At 47.0% G+C, this 18,383-nt stretch overlaps 1 protein-coding gene across 20 annotated transcripts in view; it reads right to left on the bottom strand.

The window, feature by feature from the left end:
* Positions 1-18,383, bottom strand: part of FRYL (FRY like transcription coactivator) — a 353,094-nt gene that overhangs the window by 92,406 nt on the left and 242,305 nt on the right. For all 20 annotated transcript variants that reach the window (XM_039539634.1, XM_039539632.1, XM_039539630.1 and 17 more), the window contains 4 exons: positions 16,573-16,713; positions 13,071-13,239; positions 9,504-9,588; positions 1,396-1,508 (listed from right to left, as the gene is read on the bottom strand). In XM_039539634.1, the coding sequence (XP_039395568.1) occupies positions 1,396-1,508; positions 9,504-9,588; positions 13,071-13,239; positions 16,573-16,713 (508 nt within the window). The remainder of the gene's footprint in view (positions 1-1,395; positions 1,509-9,503; positions 9,589-13,070; positions 13,240-16,572; positions 16,714-18,383) is intronic.

Here is an 18,383-nt window from a genome sequence, read left to right as displayed (position 1 = left end):
AACAAGATGCAAATACTCTCTTCTCTTCTATGGCAGACAGGGCAGTGTGGTTCTGCATGTTCTCTGTATCCAAACCCACACATTTGCAGTGGGAACCTGCCATTTCTATGGTATTTGGAAACTTGTGCACCTATGGTGGGGTATGCTGAATTTCCCCCTTGCTTCCAAGAGTCTCAGTTGTTTTCGCAACTGATGCATTGAATGTAGGCAGGTTACTTTTTAGTTTTTTTAAAAAAAATGAAAATAAGGTATGGCAATGAGCAAAGCACTCCTGGAATTTTACCTTTAAAATACTGGTTTTTCTTCATTGTTTTCAACTTCTAATTCACATTCCATCAACAAAATAATACTTGCACATTAAATATGCCATTCATAATGAGATATGTAGGTTAAAAGTGGTATAGCCACAGACGAAATCAAAATGAAACCCACAAACATTAAAATGCTGCTCCATCATTTGTACACAGTACCAAGAAGCATCTGTTTTTGGTAGATGATCAATTTGAATTTAGGATCTGGGAGATAAATGACAAAGTAGATGAACTTTATGATTTGCAAGGATAGGCAGGGTACAGAGAAGTCACAAAATAGCCAGGGTTGGCGTTTCAGGGAGGATGAGGAAAGGGGGTTATTGTTGAAGGAGGATGGGAGACTGTGGGTTAAAGTATACAGTGTCTGGGCAGGGACTTCAGACAAAAATTAAAGAGTCTAATAAAACGATGCATAAACTTTAGATCAATAGGCAAATAAGTAAGGATTGAAGATGCCATAGGTTCAGTAAACAAACAGAAAATTATCCCACAGAAGGGTTCAGTAATGCTGGTGAACAGAAAGGAACACTTTTTAATACAGGTAGGAACCAAAGATTCCCCCCCCCCCAAAAAAGTATGCACTACCCCTAAAATAGCTTAGGATTTTGAATTTGTGACCCTTGTTCACATCGTACCCATCTCCTGCCTCTGTTTGGTCTTCCCTAATGTTGTCATAATTATTTAAATTAGTAAGCACTTCAGGGCAGAAACCATTACTGGGGGGGGGGGGGCAGATATAAAACCAGTCACAGATGGTGTGCCCATACTCCATAGCAAGCATGCAAAGTGGGATTGGAGAAGGGATTTTCACCCCTTTCCTGCTTTTTAAACAGGAAAGAGCCAACCTATCATAAAGCTAAATTAATTATTAAAATAACTTTTTACAACAAATAAATACATATATACATAAATGAACAATACTAGGTCCCTAATGGTTTTTTCCTTCTCATCTCTTGTTCCCTAGAGTCCCTGGTCACACTCTCTGAATGCATGTGAATTTGTCCTATAATCTTTACCCAACAGTTTTTAATATTTGTGAAAATTCTAGCCTATATTCATTCAAATATTTTAAAACATATATTACTTTTTTCCTCTTCGTATGATCCTCCAGAGCTGCTGCTGTAGCGAGATTCTAGCCTGTGGTGCTGGCGGTTCAAATTACTATTCAACCCACTGTAGATATCCAGATGCACATAGCTGAACAAATGAATACATGAGTGTTAATAACAGGCGTGTTTCATGGTAAAATGATATAGCAATTCAGTGCTTTACACAAGGGTTTCTTTTCAATATAACCATGTATTATGCAAAATAATTTATATTATGAAGACAATTATAATTTTTTGTGATATGGTACCTAAATTAACCAATCACCCTCTATTAAATCAGTCAGGAGCACTTTCCAATGTATCAATTCCACCTCAGGTATCTCAATGAGACAATCTGTTGCAACAGTATATTTCTTTAAAACACCTGCATTAATATATAGCTGAATACAATGTTTATGTACATATTATATAACACATTCATAGTACATAATATTTTGTAGTAAAACATGATAGAGAGGTAAATAGTCCCTGAAACTGATGTTAATAGTTATCTCAAAGGGAAACAGAAAGGACAGTTACCTGTTTCATAACTGGCGTTCTTCAAGATGTGTTGCTCATGTCTATTCCACAGCAGATGTGCGTGCTTGCCACGTTCACCGGTGCCGAAAGTTTTGCCCTTAGCAGTACCCGTACTGGGGGAGCACTGCGGCAACCCCTGGAGTGGCGCCTGTATCTCGCGCTATAAGGGGGACCGCACGCTCCCCTCACCCTTGGTTCCTTCTTGCCGGACAACTCCAACAGAGGGGAAGGAGGGCAGAGTATGGAATAGACATGAGAAACACATCTCAAAGAACGCAAGTTACGGAACAGGTAACTGTCCTTTCTTCTTCGAGTGATTGCTCATGTGTATTCCACAGTAGGTGATTCCAAGCCATATCTGTTGGAGGTGGGTAGGAGTTCACGATAGGCCAGGATGGAGTATTGCCCTGCCGAACCCAGTGTCATCCCTAGACTGGGAGACAATTGCATAATGCAAAGTAAACGTGTGAACAGAGGCCCAAGAAGCCACTCTACAAATGTCTAGGATAGGGACATGAGCTATGTAGGCAGCTGATGGGGCCTGAGCTCTCGTACAGTGCCAGATCATAGCACGTGCATATGCACGAGGTGATCCAACGGGAAAGACGCTGGGTGAAGATAGGTTGCCCTTTCACCCGCTCGGCCGAGGCAACAAAATGTTGCGAAGATTTCCGGAACAGCTTGGTCCGATCCAGATAAAAGGCCAGCACTCTAAATACATGGAGCATGTGGAGGCAGCATTCCTCGTTGGAGGAATGGGCCTTAGAACAGAGCACGGGAAGAAAGATGCTCTGTTCCATATGGAAGGCGGAGACCACCTTCCGAAGGAACACCAGGTGTGGGCGGAGCTGGACTTTGTCGCTGTGGAAGACCATATAGGGGGGTTCTGAGGTCAAGGACCTGAGTTCTGAGACACGTCGGGCCGACGTGATCGCTACAAGAAAGTCTACCTTCCATGGGAGGTGAGACAAGGAACACGTGGCCAGGGGCTCAAAGGGGAGGACCGGTGAGTTGGGACAAAACTAGGTTCAGGTCTGCAGCACAGGGGGTCTAGCGTATGTGAATGAACGGTCAAGGCACCTCAGGAAACGGGAGGTCATAGGGTGGGAAAAGACTGAGTGCCCTTGCACCAGCAGGTGGAAGGCCGATATGGCCGCCAGGTGTACCCTGACGGAGGCAGGTGCCAGTCCCTGAGTCCTAAGGGACAGGAGGTAGTCCAGGATAAGCTGGAGAGGTGCGGAGGAAGAGAAGACTCCGCGCTCACTCGCCCACTTGGAGAACCTGGACCACTTTGCCATGTACGCCCGGCAGGTGGACAGCTTCCTACTTTCCAGGAGGACCTGCCTCACCTGCTCCAAACACCTGCCCTCCTCCTCATCTAGCCATGGAGCAACCACGCTGTCAGATAGAGCGCGGCAAGATTGGGATGGAGGAGGCGACCCCCATCCTGGAGAGACGGTCCGGGCGAAGCGGCAGTGTCCTCGGGGGGGGGGGGGGCACCAAGAGGCGAAGGAGGGTCCCATATCAGTGTTGGTGGGTCCATGCCGGGGCTATGAGGATGACCCTCGCCTTGTCTGCTTTTACCTTTTGTAGGACTCTGTCGATGAGGGGGAATGGCGGGAAAGCGTAAAGGAGCTGGCCTGACCACTGCAGGAGGAACGCATCGGAGATCACGCCCTTCCCCACTCCACCCCTTGAGCAGAACCGGGGGCAATGCCGGTTCTGGCGGGTTGCAAAGAGGTCAACCTGGGGAACTCCCCACTCTTGGAAGAGCTGGTGAGTGACCTCCGAGTGGAGCGACCACTCGTACTGGGGGAAGAAAACCCTGCTGAGGCGATCTGCTTGCATATTGCGGACACCCGGGAGGGTGTATGGCCTGTAGAGAGATATCGTGGGCTATACAGAACTCCCATAGGCTCAGGGCTTCCCGGCAGAGGGCTAGGGAAGCCCTCGCCTGTTGATGTAGTACATGGCAGCAGTGTTGTCCGTGAGGACCCTGACCACCTTGCCACGAAGGTGCGTGTGGAAGACCACGCACGCCAACCGTACTGCCCTGAGCTCTTTGACATTTATGTGAAGGGACAAATCTGGGATCGAACACGTCCCCTAGGTTTGCATGTTCCCTGTGTGGGCTCCCCAACCCAGGTCGGACGTATCAGTCACCTGGTCCATAGACGGGTTGGCATCCTGAAAGAGAACCCCTTGTAGTATATTTCTTGGGTAAGAGCATCATTGCAGGGAAGCCAGTATCGGGGACGGAACTGTGAGAACCTTGTCTAGCCCATCCCGGGCCTGGGAGAATTGGAAGGCTAGCCAGAGTTGGAGAGGCCTCATTTGGAGCTCGGCATGGTGGACCACGTACATACATGCCGCCATATGCCCTAGAATTCGAAGGCACACCCTTGCCATTGTCAATGGGAAAGCTGTGACTGAGGTGATGAGATCTCTTATGGTCTCGAACCTGTCCGGGGGAGAGAGGCTGTGGCCCTTAAGGAGTCCAACAGCGCCCTAATGAACTCTATGCGCTGAACTAGAACTAAGGTTAATTTGGCCTCGTTCACCACTAGGCCAAGACCAGAGCATGTCGACCAGAGCAGCTGTATGTGGGTCTTTACCTCAGAACGAGAGTCACCCTTGAGAAGCCAATCGTCCAGGTTTGGGAAGATCTGTACCCACTCCTGCCTGAGATAGGCCGCTACCACAACCATACACTTTGTGAAAACCCTGGGTGTCATGGATAGGTCAAAAAGAGGACCGTGAATTGGTAGTGGACTATTCCCACTAGGAAGCGGAGGAAGTGCCTGTGCCCGTCAAAAATAGAGATGTGAAAATACGCGTCCTGAAGGTCCAGGGCCGCATACCAGTCCCCGGGGTCCAGGGAGGGGATAATAGAGGCCAGGGACACCATGCGGAACTTGGAGCAGGCCAGGAAACGGTTTAGATCCCGCAGGTCCAGGATGGGCCTGAGGCCCCCCCTTGGCCTTCAGGATCACGAAGTACTGGGAGTAGAACCCTTTGCCCTGGAATTCTACAGGTACTCTTTCCACCCGCCCCTAGGTGCAGTATATAGTCCACCTCCTGCCCTAGGAGGTGGGCCTGCTCTGGGTCCCCCGGACCTACAGGGGAGGGGAGGTGGTTTGGTGGAGGTGAGGTGAACTGCAACATGTAGCCTTTGGAAATGGTGCTGAGGACCCACTGGTCCAACGTTATATGAGATCACACCATGCAAAGGCAGACAATCAGTTGCAGAACACAAACTATGAATTGGGGAGTCTCCCTGGCAACTGGCCCAGTGCCCCCCTGCAAACAGTCAAAACCGCCTCTTTCCCTGCCTCTTGACCCTAGAGGGCCCAGGCTGAGAGGCGGAGCGGGACTGCCTCTGAGATCGGCATTTTTGGTCTCTCAGTCTCTTAGAAAGGGGCTCGTATCTGCTCCTCGCAGGTTAAGCTGATGGATGTGGCCTTGTCCTTAGCTAGAGGGACGTAGAGGCCCAAGGTCTGCAGGGTGGTGCAGGAATCCTTCATCCCATGCAGTCTGACATCCATCTGATTGGCGAAGAGCACTTTCCCATCAAATGGGAGGTCTTGAATAAGGGACTGGGCCTCTGTCGACACTCCAGACAGGAGGAGCCACGACGCCCTGCGCATGGAAATTGCCGAGGCCATCGAGCGGGCTGCACTGTCGACTGTGTCCGACGCCGCTTGCAGGGCCGCTTTAGCCGCTGCTGCCCCCTCTTCCATTAGAGCCTTAAAGTACTTCCTGTCCCAGTCTGGGAAGAGAGGCTCAAACTTAGGCAGAGACTCCCACAGGTTAAAGTCACATCTGCTCAGTAAGGCCTGGTGGTTGGCTATCCTGAGCTGGAAACATGCCGAGGAATAATATTTTCTACCAAAGAAATCCAGTCATCTGGCATCCTTATTTTGGGGAGTAGGTGCAGGCTGGCCCTGTCATTCTCTGTGATTTACCGACTCTACCACAAGCGAGTTAGGTGCCGGGTGGGAACAGAGGTACTCATGGCCCTTGGCCAGCACAAAGTACTTCCTCTCAGCCTTCTTGGAGATTGGGGCCAAGGAGGCATGAGTTTGCCACAGGGTGCTGGAAATGTTGGCTACACCCTGGTGCAGGGTCAGAGCCATGCGGCCCAGTGCCAAAGGAGACAACACGTTAAAGAGGGAATCGGAAGGGCCCTCCATCTCCTCGGCCTGCAGTTGGAGGCTGGATGCCACCCTTTTTAGCAAGTCTTGGTGCGCCTTAAAATCCTCATGAGGGATTGATGGTGGAGGAGCCATTATGGTGTCGTCCGGTGCCGGGGAAAGAGCCGGCACGGAACCATGGGCTTCGGTTGGTACCAGGGGGTCAAGCCCCAGATCCAAGTCTGGGCGTGGGTCCGCTGACTTGTGGCCTGCCGATTCGTCTCTTAGGCGGCCAGACGAGGCTGATGGAGCCTGAGATGCTCTGGCGAACAAGCGGGCCCCCATCTGGGCGGGCATTGGCGGCCACGGTGCCCATTGGCACTACTGTCTCTGCCATGGGGCCCCTTGCCACTGACCCAGTTGAGGGCCTGGTGGTGGTAGTTGTCCCGGCTGAGCCGAGGATGGGCGGCCGGGTGCCAAGGCCGAGGTCACCGTCAAGCGCAGGGTCTCATGGGAACGGTATGAGCAGCGGTGCCTGCAATGTCGCCTCCCTCGGGACCTGGACCTCGATGTCGAGGAATGGTACCCGCCCGAAGTGCTGCTTTGGTACCCATGACAGCGGCGGGAGCTCCGGTGCCCCTGCGCCAAGGCATCGCGAGGGGAATGTCGAGCGCAATGTCTAGTTGAGCAGGAACTGGAACAAGAACAACAGCGTCTATCCCATCAAGACCAGCTGCGGTAGTCGCGTCGCGAAGGGAAATGTTCCTGATGCCTCTCTCGACGCCTGTTCTTGCTGGCAGGCGGTGTAGAGGGTCCCTGAGACTCCTGTCCGGGCGGTGACTGGGATGGCCTGGTCGGCGTTGAGGGAGGGCGAGAGCTGCCGGATAACTGGTCGCTGCGCAATGAACGCTGCGGGGAGCAGTCCTCCGAGTGGAAACTGCGACCCACAGGAGAGGTTTGATGGGCACTCAATGGAGGCTTGCTGTGGGACCAAGGGCCCGACACCTGCTGCGCGCCTGGAACCAGCAGACTCATGATGTCTTTCACAGCTTGCATCGCCTCCGGCTTTGACGGCATCCACACCAGTGGAGATGCGCGTGCGGATGGCGCCGGGCTGCTCTGCTCAACACAACTCGGAGGCCTTGAGCCTGGGGGGGGACCGTGGGCTGCCCGACGCGGGACCAGCCTCCCCTCTTTCCTTGTCCCGGCGCTGCTGCGAGGTAGGGTCCTTTCCCTGTTTCTTGGAGTGGGAGCAGTGCCGGCTGGTACAGGGGGCCTTGCTACGCACCAACGATGCGGCGGCAGGTGCCAAGTCCGCCCGGTGTGCCGGAGTTGGGGCCAACGCCGATTCCATCAGGAGAGCACGGAGTCTAATGTCTCTCTCCTTCTTGGTCCACTACTTGAATGACCTGCAGATCTTACAACATTCACTGATGTGAGTCTCACCCAGGCAGCGGAGACACTCAGCATGCAGGTCACTCCTAGGCATAGAACGGTGACAGGAGTCGCCCCGAGCCCACTCTAAGAACTGAAGTAACAATTCCACGAACGGTACCACTAAGGTCGAGTAGAAGGACTGCAGCAGAGCTGGAGCACAAAGTTCCAACTAGCTTCACTGGTGGCAAGAAGGAACTGAGGGTGTGGGGAGTGCGCGGTCCCCCTTATAGCACGATATACAGGCGCCACTCCAGGGGTCGCCATGGTGCTTCCCCAGTACGGGTACTGCTAAGGGAAAAACTTCCTGCACCGGTGCACGTGGCGAGCACGCACACCTACTGTGGAATAAAACATGAGCAATCATTCGAAGAAGAATAATTATTAAGAGCTTGTGTGTTAGGCATTTTACAAACATAACAAGAGTGATTCTTACTCCAAAGGAGCTTACACTCAAGTTGATCTTATCATTCACCAAAACATAAAGTCAGTATATGAATTGACACAGATATTCACAGGAAGAGATCCTCACCCCCCAACTCTGGCCCTTTTTTGCTGTAGGAAATGGTCAGAGCAGCATAAATGACCCTTAAAAAACTCTTTTCCAGCCAGTACAGGATTTCCCTAGCACAAGCACTGTGGAAGATAGCCACATGACTGCTTCCTAAAGACCCTCCCACCCCACTTGCAAGTCTGGGTGTAAAAGGTGTGTATTATAAATGTGGTTGAAGCATGCACACATGCAGAGATTCTGGACAATGATGCAGCTCAGAAGTCAGCCCAGAGGGACTGCTGGAACTCAGACAGGCCTCCAGCATTGTCTATCTATCTTAGCTGGAGTCCTCTCCAGCCCCAAGAATAGCTGAAGACTGGGAAGGTGCAAAGGTGGCTAAAAGCCACCTGAGCTGTCCATCCTCCTGGGCTGCAAGTTCTGTGTTACATCTCTTAGAAGCAAAGTTCAGAATCTTGCACAGAATGGCTTCAACAAAAATATCTGGAGAGCTCTCCTTTAGCAGAGCCACACAGAGGTTTCTGGGGATACAGGGCAAAATCTGAAACTGAGGCCCCCCACCAACAGTACAAAAACAAACACTGAGGGGAGGGCTGGGGGACAGTTGGAGAATGAGCCCTTCCCACATTCACCCGGCAACAGCAGCTCCTGTCTCACAGGGCTTGACCCAGCTCCCTGCTCTGGTTATTGCGATCTGATGGGATCACAGCACCACTCAGGTGTGGCCCTCTTGCCCCTCTGTCATGACTGGGGACAAGGGGTCAGTGGGCAAAACTTCAATAGCATTGTGACCTGGAGTGTGGTGTCACAGCACCACTGTGTTTGGGGGCACTCTCAAACAGGGGGCTCGAGGCAAACTGCCCTCCAGACAGTCCTGTCCATTAGACCTAACTTCTTTTGTTTTGTTATACATGGGACTTGTGTGCTTCTGAAAGTTTACCGGCATAAGGATAAGAATGTAGTAATACCAGTATAAAACTCTGCGTGGACACTCTTATTCCAGAGTAAGAATGCCTTTTTCTGCTTTAGCTGATACTGTTTTCAAAGTGACAAAAACTAAATCAGAAAAAGGCACTTTTATAGTGGAATAATAGTGTCAACATGGGGAGTTATACTGGAGAAATTCTACAGATATAGTTCTGCTGTAAATTTCCCCATGTAGGAAAACCTTTAAAAACAAACAAAAAGCCCCACAAATCCTATGGGGCTGATACTATAGCAGCTCTGTTTTTATAGCTCAGATAGATTTAAATAGAAGGGCCACACAGGGAGCATCCACAAAGCTGGAAGAGTAAATTAGAGATCAAGAAATATATGTATTGTCGGTTCCTAATAAATCAATCAGGAAACAGAGATTTGAATATGTAATCTGATTGGCTGCAACAATAATATAGTGTAAACTAAGAAATCGATCAGACTGCAGTTATTTGCATTGGTTATAAGTAGTCAAGAACTCAGTATTGTTGCTCTTTGAGGAGATACTTACTTCTCTTCAATACTATCTTTTGTATGCTTATTGTCAAGATTGCCATCTGTAGGCGCAACCATTGTATTGCTACTGGAAGTAGTACCTATAAATTAAGGACAAAGAGAAAAATAGCTTAGGATAGGTAAAAATATTGAAACATTTATGCAATGTATGAATGTATCTGAAAATTCTGGATCTATGTTTTCTTTGTACTAAAGTAGTACTGTATAAGAGCCATAGGGATACATTTATACTGCAAAGACACCTGTGGCTGGCCTGGGTCAGCTGACTCGGGCCTGGGGGGGTTGGGGGCTGGCTGTGGGGCTATAACATAACAGTGTAGATGTTTGTGCTACGGCTGGAGCCCAGGCTCTGGGACTCCTTGGGGGTCTCAGGGCTCCAGTCCAAGCCTGAACATCTACACTGTAATTTTATAGCCCCACAATGATAGCCCCATAAGCCCAAGTCAGCTGACCTGGGCCCACCTCCCGCGTTATGTTGAGATGTAGATACTACCTAAGTATTCATCACACTTTGTCGCAATACATTCAAATATAAATTAAGGACTTTCAATTTAATAAAACAATGGTTACAAATTAGATTTAAAAATATGGGCTGCTATAAACAAACATTTTCACTATGATAGAGATCCTGAAAGTTTTTGATAGCAAGGTCACTAATGCTTATGAAATAGTATTTACTAATATGTTTAGTTTGTTTGTGTGTATATAAAGGATTTGTGTTCAAGTCTTTATGATGTGCATTTAGTAGAAAGTTAATCTTTTGTAAAAGGTTTTAGATATGTATTTCTTCCTTTTCTATATGCTGCATGCCACACATCTCTACACTTACGGCAGTGTTTAGAGTACAGACACTGCACACCTGGTCAGCATGGGATATAAAGAGCAGTGTAGATGGTGAGGCATAGCTTAGATGAGTAGAATGACCTAGATGCCTGAAACCTAGGCTATATACACCACACGGCTCTCTACACTCCTCCATAACTACACTATTATTTTAAACTGTGTAGTGTCCACTGCCTCCCTGATGCCAGAGCCTTTCACTGTGAACGGAAAAGACTCAGGCACCTCCCCTCTGCCAGAGCCTTTCCTCGCCACAGCAAAATCTTCTAGCAAGTTGGAGGCAGCGAGAGGAAAAGCTCAAGCAGCAGGGAGCTGCTAGAGCCTTTATCTGCTGCCTCCCTCATCAGAGCCTTTTCTTGCTTCAGTGAAATGCTCTGGCAGTGAGAAGCTGCTCCCAACTGCTGCCCCCTTCCGGAGCCTTTCACTGCAGCGTGTAGCTCCATACACCAGTGAATGTGGACACAGCCTGCCTTTCAGTTCAGCATGTAGCTACATGTAGCCTCCACAAATGCAGAAATGGTCTAAAATGTAGGTTTTAGGGGGTCTGACATATGTTAATTCACAATGTACACAAACCAGAAATTAGAGTGCAAAAATACTATCTTTGTACTGTAGCTAGTATTAGCCATTTCTTTTTAAGGCCAACTTGCAATCAATATATAAAATAGTGGGTGGTAACGGAAAGTGTTAGGCAATTTTAATATAAGTGCTTCTGCCACTCCACCTATAGTGAAGTTTATCAGCACTTTGGATTTTTGTAATGTGTTTCTTCCCCCTGCATGTCACATTTTTACAGTTTACTGCAAAAATGCTTATAATTTATTATTGTTTAATGCTAACGTAAATGGGATGATTTACAGATGGACATGAAGACAAGGGTATATCCTGTGCTGCAACTCTAAGAGGCACAGCATGGAACTTGCAGCCCAAAGGGAGAGAAGCAAAGGTTGCTGGCCTGGGCAATTCAGGGCCTGGACAGACCCCAGGCATAATTTGGGGGGAAGGAAGGGGGCTGCTTGTATTATAACAGACTCCCCAGGCTGCCAATTAGCCACAGTGTTGTCTAGAAACTCTGCAGCACCGCATGCTACGACCATGCTGACATGCCCTAAGCCTACACCATGCAAAAGAGCTGGTGAGGGCATTTTCAGAAAGCAGCCTTATGGCTGTCTTCCACAGTTCCAGAGCTAGAAGAATCTGCCACAGATCCATGGGTAGTGTTGCCAACTTTCTGACTGCAGAAAACTGAACATCCTTGCCCTGCCCCTTCACCGAGGCCCAATCCCTACTCATTCCATCCCCCCTCCCTCCATTGCTCGCTTTCCCCCAACCTTCACTTACTTGTTCATTTCCATTGGGCTGGGGCAGGAGGTTAGGGTGTGGCAGGGAGTGAGGGCTCCAGCTGGGGGTACAGGTTCTAGGGTGGGGTTGGGGATGAGGGGTTTTGGGGTACAGGAGAGGGTTCCAGGCTGGGGCCAAAGGGTTTGGAGTGTGGGACGGTGTGCAGGCTCTGGGAGGGGGTTTGGGTGAGGGAGGGGGCTCAGGGTTGGGGTAGGGTTGTAGGGGTTGGGGGGAAGGGGTGTGGGCTCCAGGCAGCACTTACCTCAGGCATGTCCCTCTGGCTCCTAGGCGCAGGGGCGGCCAGGGGGCTCTGCACACTGCCCCCATCTGCAGGCGCCATCCCCACATCTCCCACTGGCTGCAGTTCCCAGCCAATGGAAGCTGTGGAGATGGTGCTTGGGGCAGCACCTGCGCTGCGGACAGGGGCAGCACGCAGAGCCTCCCTGGCTGCCACTGTGCCTAGGATCCGGAGGGACATGCCAGCCACTTTTGGGAGCCACACGGAGCTGGTCACTGTGACCAACCGGGCTTTTAGAGGCCTGGTCAGCTGTGCTGACTGGAGCCACCAGGGTCCCTTTTTGACCAGGCGTTCCAGTTGAAAACTGGATGCCAGGCAATCCTATCCATGGGCTCAGTCCTACAAGGTTCTTAACTTAGCGTACATGAAGTCATTCAGACTACTTATTTGTTTAAAAATAAGATGTTTAGGTGTTCTGCTGGATCAGAGCCTGATTGCTCAGCAAGCTGTAGGACTGAGGCACACTGCAAATAAAGTGTCCTTTTAAGTCTTCAGGTTTGTTTTTTAATTTGTAGAAACCAAGGTCTTTGGCTACACAAAGAACTTGCACCAGTTTAATGAACATTATTTTTAATTATTTATTTAAATTGGTACAAATTCCTATCTTGACACTCTTAAACAAGTTTACACAGGCATATATAGATTTTATGTCAGTAAGCTACCAATTTACACTACATCAGTATAAACCTATGTAAATTGATTTAAGAATTCCCAACAGTTTAACTACCTCGATTTAAAAACTCACTTTAGTTAAACCAGTGCAAGTTTTGAGTGCAGACAAGGCTTAACATACATATATGCTCACGCAAAGAGAATCTGTCTGAAAATCAGTAATCACTTAAGATCAGTCTTGTAGTTTTTAACATTAGCGAGATCTCTGTATGTACAAGGAATGGTGAATCTGACATTTAATGGTTTCAATAAGTCTGGTTGTTTTTAAAAATTTAAAAAAAAACCAAAGCTTTTTTATTTGTTTATATTAATTCTATTGTGCCTGTACTGCATTTAAATTTTCCAGTTAACTCATAACAATAGAAAATAACAACTGAAACGCAGTAATAGCCTAGTCAAATGAATTCTCACCTGAAGTGACAGAAGGAATTTTGTAACTGGAAGTGATGCGGTAATATGGTGGATTATCCATATGAGTGACTCCAGAGCTGACTGGATCTGTAAGCTGTAGTTCACTCACCAGTTCTTCCAATAGTTGCATTGTTTTGTCTCTACCCAAGTAAACAATAACCTTCTTCACCTGTCATTAAAAACAGAAATATTTGAGAAACTGAATTTCTGTTTTTTAAAGATGAGGAAAAAACAGAAGGTGAATTGTACACCACAATCCTTTGCCTTTAGCTATATACCATTTACTATTTATTGCATATGAAGATTTATGTAATCTATTCTAGTTCTAAGATAAATCATAATGACATAAGTATCTAGGCTGTTCTCAGTGGTGGCAGATGACAGAACAAGAATAAATGGTCTCAAGTTGCATTGACGGAGGTTTAGGTTGGATATTAGGAAACACTATTTCACTAGGAGGGTGGTGAAGCACTGGAATGGGTTACCTAGGGAGGTGGTGGAATCTCCATCCTTATGGTTTTTAAGGCCTGGCTTGACAAAGCCCTGGCTGGGATGATTTAGTTGGTGTTGGTCCTGCTTTGAGCAGGGGATTGGACTAGATGACCTCCTGAGGTCTCTTCCAACCCTAATATTCTATGATCTGTCACTAGGAATAAACATCAGAAATATAAACAAAGATAGCATTCCTTACTGAGATATCATGAAGATAAAAAAAATTCCTTACCAATGTTATAAAAAAAATTAAATTATTAATATTTTAAATGCAAATATTTAAAATTTTGATAGACTTTAATATTCATCATTTATTGTGATTGTTTACTTTTTGCATTTAATTTAAGTTGGACAACGAAAATGCAAACATAAAGTTTCACTTTTGTTTTTATCCAGTTTCACTTTCTGATTCTCATCTATTACTATAGCCACATGTTTGTTGTGTATGCTGCAGAGACATATTTAAATCGAAACAAAAATAATGATTTAATTGAAATACCTTTTAAAAAAACAATGAAACATTTCAATTAGGTTTTGTAAAATCACGTTTTAATAAATCTATACTTTTGCCCTATACAGCATCCTTTTAATGATGATATAGTGTGAACTTTATCTTACTTATATTATTTGTACCACTTTTCTTGTTCAAGTGCTAATATTGCAACACAGCATATGTTTAAATCTCAAGATGTTTGAGTCCTTCATATGTTTTAACATGATCTTAAACAAGTAATTAAAATAAATATTTTATTATTAATTGCATATTAAGTCAATGTGGGATCTATATGAGGTCTTATTTCAGGAAATTATTGTAAGTTATATTCTTTAAGAAATAAATAAAGAAAAAAAATACTTCTAACTCACTGCTGAGAAACAGAAGACTGTCAATAGTTATTCTAGTTAGGGATAAAATGACAGCTCATTCTTTTACTATTTTCAGCAGCCTCTGATAACATTAGAGATGTCAGGTGTCTGGTTTTCGACCAGAACACTGGATCGAAAAGGGACCCTGGTGGTTCCAGTCAGCACCGCTGACCAGGCTGTTAAAAGTCCGGTTAGCATGGGGCTGGCAGGCTTCCTACCCGGCTACACGCAGGTTCCAGGAAGCGGCCAGCATGTCCCTCCAGCTTCTAAGCATAGAGAAAGCCATGGGGGCTCCAGACACTGCCCCCACCCCGAGCATCAGCTCCGCAGCTCCCATTGGCTGGGAACCATGGCCAATGGACGCTGCGGGGAAGGCCCCTATGGACAGGGGCAGCGCACGGAGCCCTCTTCCCCCCCCCCCACCTAGGAACTGGAGGGACATGCCGTTCACTTCCTGGGATCTGCCTGAGCCCAGAGCCTGCATCCCTCACACCCTCCCACACCCCAACTCCCTGCCCCAGCCCTTAGTCCCCTCCCAAATCCAAATTCCTCCCTGGAGCCTGCACCCTGCATCCCCTCCCACACCCCAACCCCCTGTCCCAGCCCTGAGCCCCCTCAAACAGACAAACTCCCTCCCGGAGCCCACACCCCGTACCATCTGCTGCACCCCAACACCCTGCCCCAGCCCTGAGCCCCATCCTGCACTCTGAACCCATCGGCCCCAGCCCAGAGCCCCCTCCTACACCCCAAATCCCTCATCCCTGGTCCCACTCCAGAGCCCACACCCCCAGCTGGAGCCCTCCCTGCACTCCAAACCTCTCAGCCTCCACCCCAAACCCCTCATCCCTAGCCCCACCCCAGAGTCCGCACCCCCAGCCAGAGCCCTCACCCCATCCCACACCCCAACCCCTTGCCCCAGCCCAGAGCCCCCTCTCACACCCTGAACACCTCATTTCTGGCCCCACCCCAGGGCCTGTACCCCAGCTGGAGCCCTCACCCTTTCCTGCACCCAACCTCCTTCCCCAGCCCGGTGAAAATGACCAAGTAAGGGTGGGGGAGAGTGAACGATGGGTGGGGGGAATGGAGTGAGTGGGGGGCAGGGCCTCAGAGAAGGGGTGGGGCAGAGGTGTTCAGTTTTCTCCGATTAGAAAGTTGGCAACCCTAGATAACAATGATCTTGAATTTATCTTGAGGCATCTAGAGATCCTAGAAACTGGATGGAGTCATTCCTTAGTATCTCCATTCTGATTTTTCTGTTTGAACTAAGGGGTTAGTGGCAAACAATTGCTCTGCGGGCTCTCTAATGAAGAGTACCATGGAGGGTTATTTTGTCATCACGGTTCAACATGTATATGAGATTATACTGGGTTGTGATGTGAGGTGTTTGAGCTGGAATTCCCTCATTAAAAGTTGGAAGGAATTATTGGCACCATGTTCCTTGTTATTGATTACTCCACAAAATTCTGAACAGTGCTGCTCTTCTCTCAAAATCCATTGGTAAAACTGGCCTGCTCACCCTGTAACCCCTTGTCCCCACCCACAAATAATTCCTATGCCCTTCCACCCTTGGAAGGTTTCCACAATTCTACAGGTCTGCAGGCAGCCCTTGCAGTATTCCATCATTCATTTATTAATTTATCAGTCATGAGAAATACTTCATATCTTTTTAATCCCTAGTCAAAATAGAGTTTTCTTTTAAAGATACAGCACTATATGGTGGTGCAAGAACATAGAATACAGTAACAAGATACGAGAAGAAAGAGGGAGTGAAACATAGTATTAAAAATCATCATGCATTTCTGAATAGAGGAATTCATTTATAAAAATACAACCATACCAGAAAGGGGAAGTCTTCTCATTGGGAGAATATTTGCATTTTGGAAGATAATTTGAAATAGAAAATACATGTCAATGTCAGAGACTGCAAAATAGGAGACATTGAATTTGAACTGGTCACAGCATTGAGTTGTCACATTGTGACACAATGGGATGGCATCGGCCTCATGCTGTATTACAATGGGATATCATGACCCTTTACGTTACTATTAATCTATTTAGTGGTCTTCAATGAGGAGTTGCTAAACACATAAAATAACATTTTAAAGAAATAAAAACGTGAGGGAAGACTGTAGCATCAAGCACTTACATAAGGCAAGAGGCTGGGTTCACTATTCACTCCACAAATGCTGATCAAGAAGTGCAAAATTATTTTCATATTCTTTGGCCAGCTGTCTGCTAGAGTAGTCCAGACATTCTCTATCTCTGACCATGCCACTTCATCACCATACTAGAAAACAAAATTAAGATATCCCTTTTGTAAATTTCAATACTATAAATAACTTCAGGCAAGGATTTTCTACTGAATAAGTTTAATAGGCTTGAGAAAAAGGAAAAACTCTTATTAGCAGCCACTATGTTTTATCTATTTCTATACACTGAAGCTTCTCTGAATGCTCATCCTCTTTAATATATTCCCCAAATACAAGTAATTATCTCAGGGTCACTACAATGAGCAAGAACAACAATGTACAGTAAAAGCTGTGTTATCCGGCACTTTATCAACCAGAAAGCTCTATTATCCGGCATTTCTATTTTCTCCCAATACAAATCTTCAATCTAGTAACGGGGACTAGTATACTGCCTAGGCGGTTATGCAATTGCACGTTCTACACTCTACTTTTATGCAAAAGAGGCAGAAGACAAATAAGCAAGCGGATACCAGGGATTTATTAAAAAAAGCAGCTTCCAGGGTGTGTCATAGGGTCATTACAGATTCAGCCCAATCTCCTACACCTTCTACATCTACAGTTATAACTGACGTTGATAATGACAATGCTGAGGCACTGCAAGAGCCTGAAGTGCCTTCTGAATCAAAGAAAGATTAAATTATGTTCAGTATAGTTTTCCTGTTAAATGTATTTTTAGTGATCTGGGTGGATGTCCATAGTATATGTAGTGTCATATGATTACAGGTAAAGTTTTCTATACAGACAGCAAAGAGTCCTGTGACACCTTATAGACTAACAGAAGTATTGGAGCATGAGCTTTCGTGGGTGAATATCCACTTCGTCGGATGCATGTAGTGGAAATTTCCAGAGGCAGGTATATATATGCAAGCAAGAATCAGGCTGGAGATAACGAGGTTAGTTCAATCAGGGAGGATGAGGCCCTCTTCTAGCAGTTGAGGTGTGAACACCAAAGGAGGAGAAACGGCTTTTGTAGTTGACTAGCCATTCATAGTCTTTGTTTAATCCTGGACAATGATCCCTCACTTTCATAGACCTTAGGTGGCAGGCCAGTCCTCGCCCACAGACAACCTGCCAACCTGAAGCATATTCTCACCAGTAACTACACACCGCATCATAGTAACTCTAACTCAGGAACCAATCCATGCAACAAACCTCAATGCCAACTCTGCCCACATATCTACAGCAGCGACATCATCACAGGACCTAACCAGATCAGCCACACCATCACCGGTTCATTCACCTGCATGTCCACCAATGTAATATATGCCATCATATGCCAGCAATGCCCCTCTGCTATGTACATTGGCCAAACTGGACAGTCCCTCCGTAAAAGGATAAATGGACACAAATCAGATATTAGGAATGGCAATATACAAAAACCTGTAGGAGAACACTTCAATCTCCCTGGACACACAATAGCAGATTTAAAGGTAGCCATCCTGCAGCAAAAAAACTTCAGGACCAGACTTCAAAGAGAAACTGCTGACCTTCAGTTCATCTGCAAATTTGACACCATCAGCTCAGGATTAAACAAAGACAGTGAATGGCTAGCCAACTACAAAAGCAGTTTCTCCTTGGTGTTCACACCTCAACTGCTAGAAGAGGGCCTCATCCTCCCTGATTGAACTAACCTCGTTATCTCCAGCCTGATTCTTGCTTGCATATATATACCTGCCTCCGGAAATTTCCACTACATGCATCCGACGAA

This window comes from Mauremys reevesii, linkage group 5 (genome assembly GCF_016161935.1).
Source record: "Mauremys reevesii isolate NIE-2019 linkage group 5, ASM1616193v1, whole genome shotgun sequence".
In the NCBI taxonomy this organism is placed as follows: domain Eukaryota; kingdom Metazoa; phylum Chordata; order Testudines; family Geoemydidae; genus Mauremys; species Mauremys reevesii.
The sequence above is the reverse complement of the archived record's forward strand: the minus strand, read 5'-3'. Positions and strand labels throughout refer to the sequence as shown.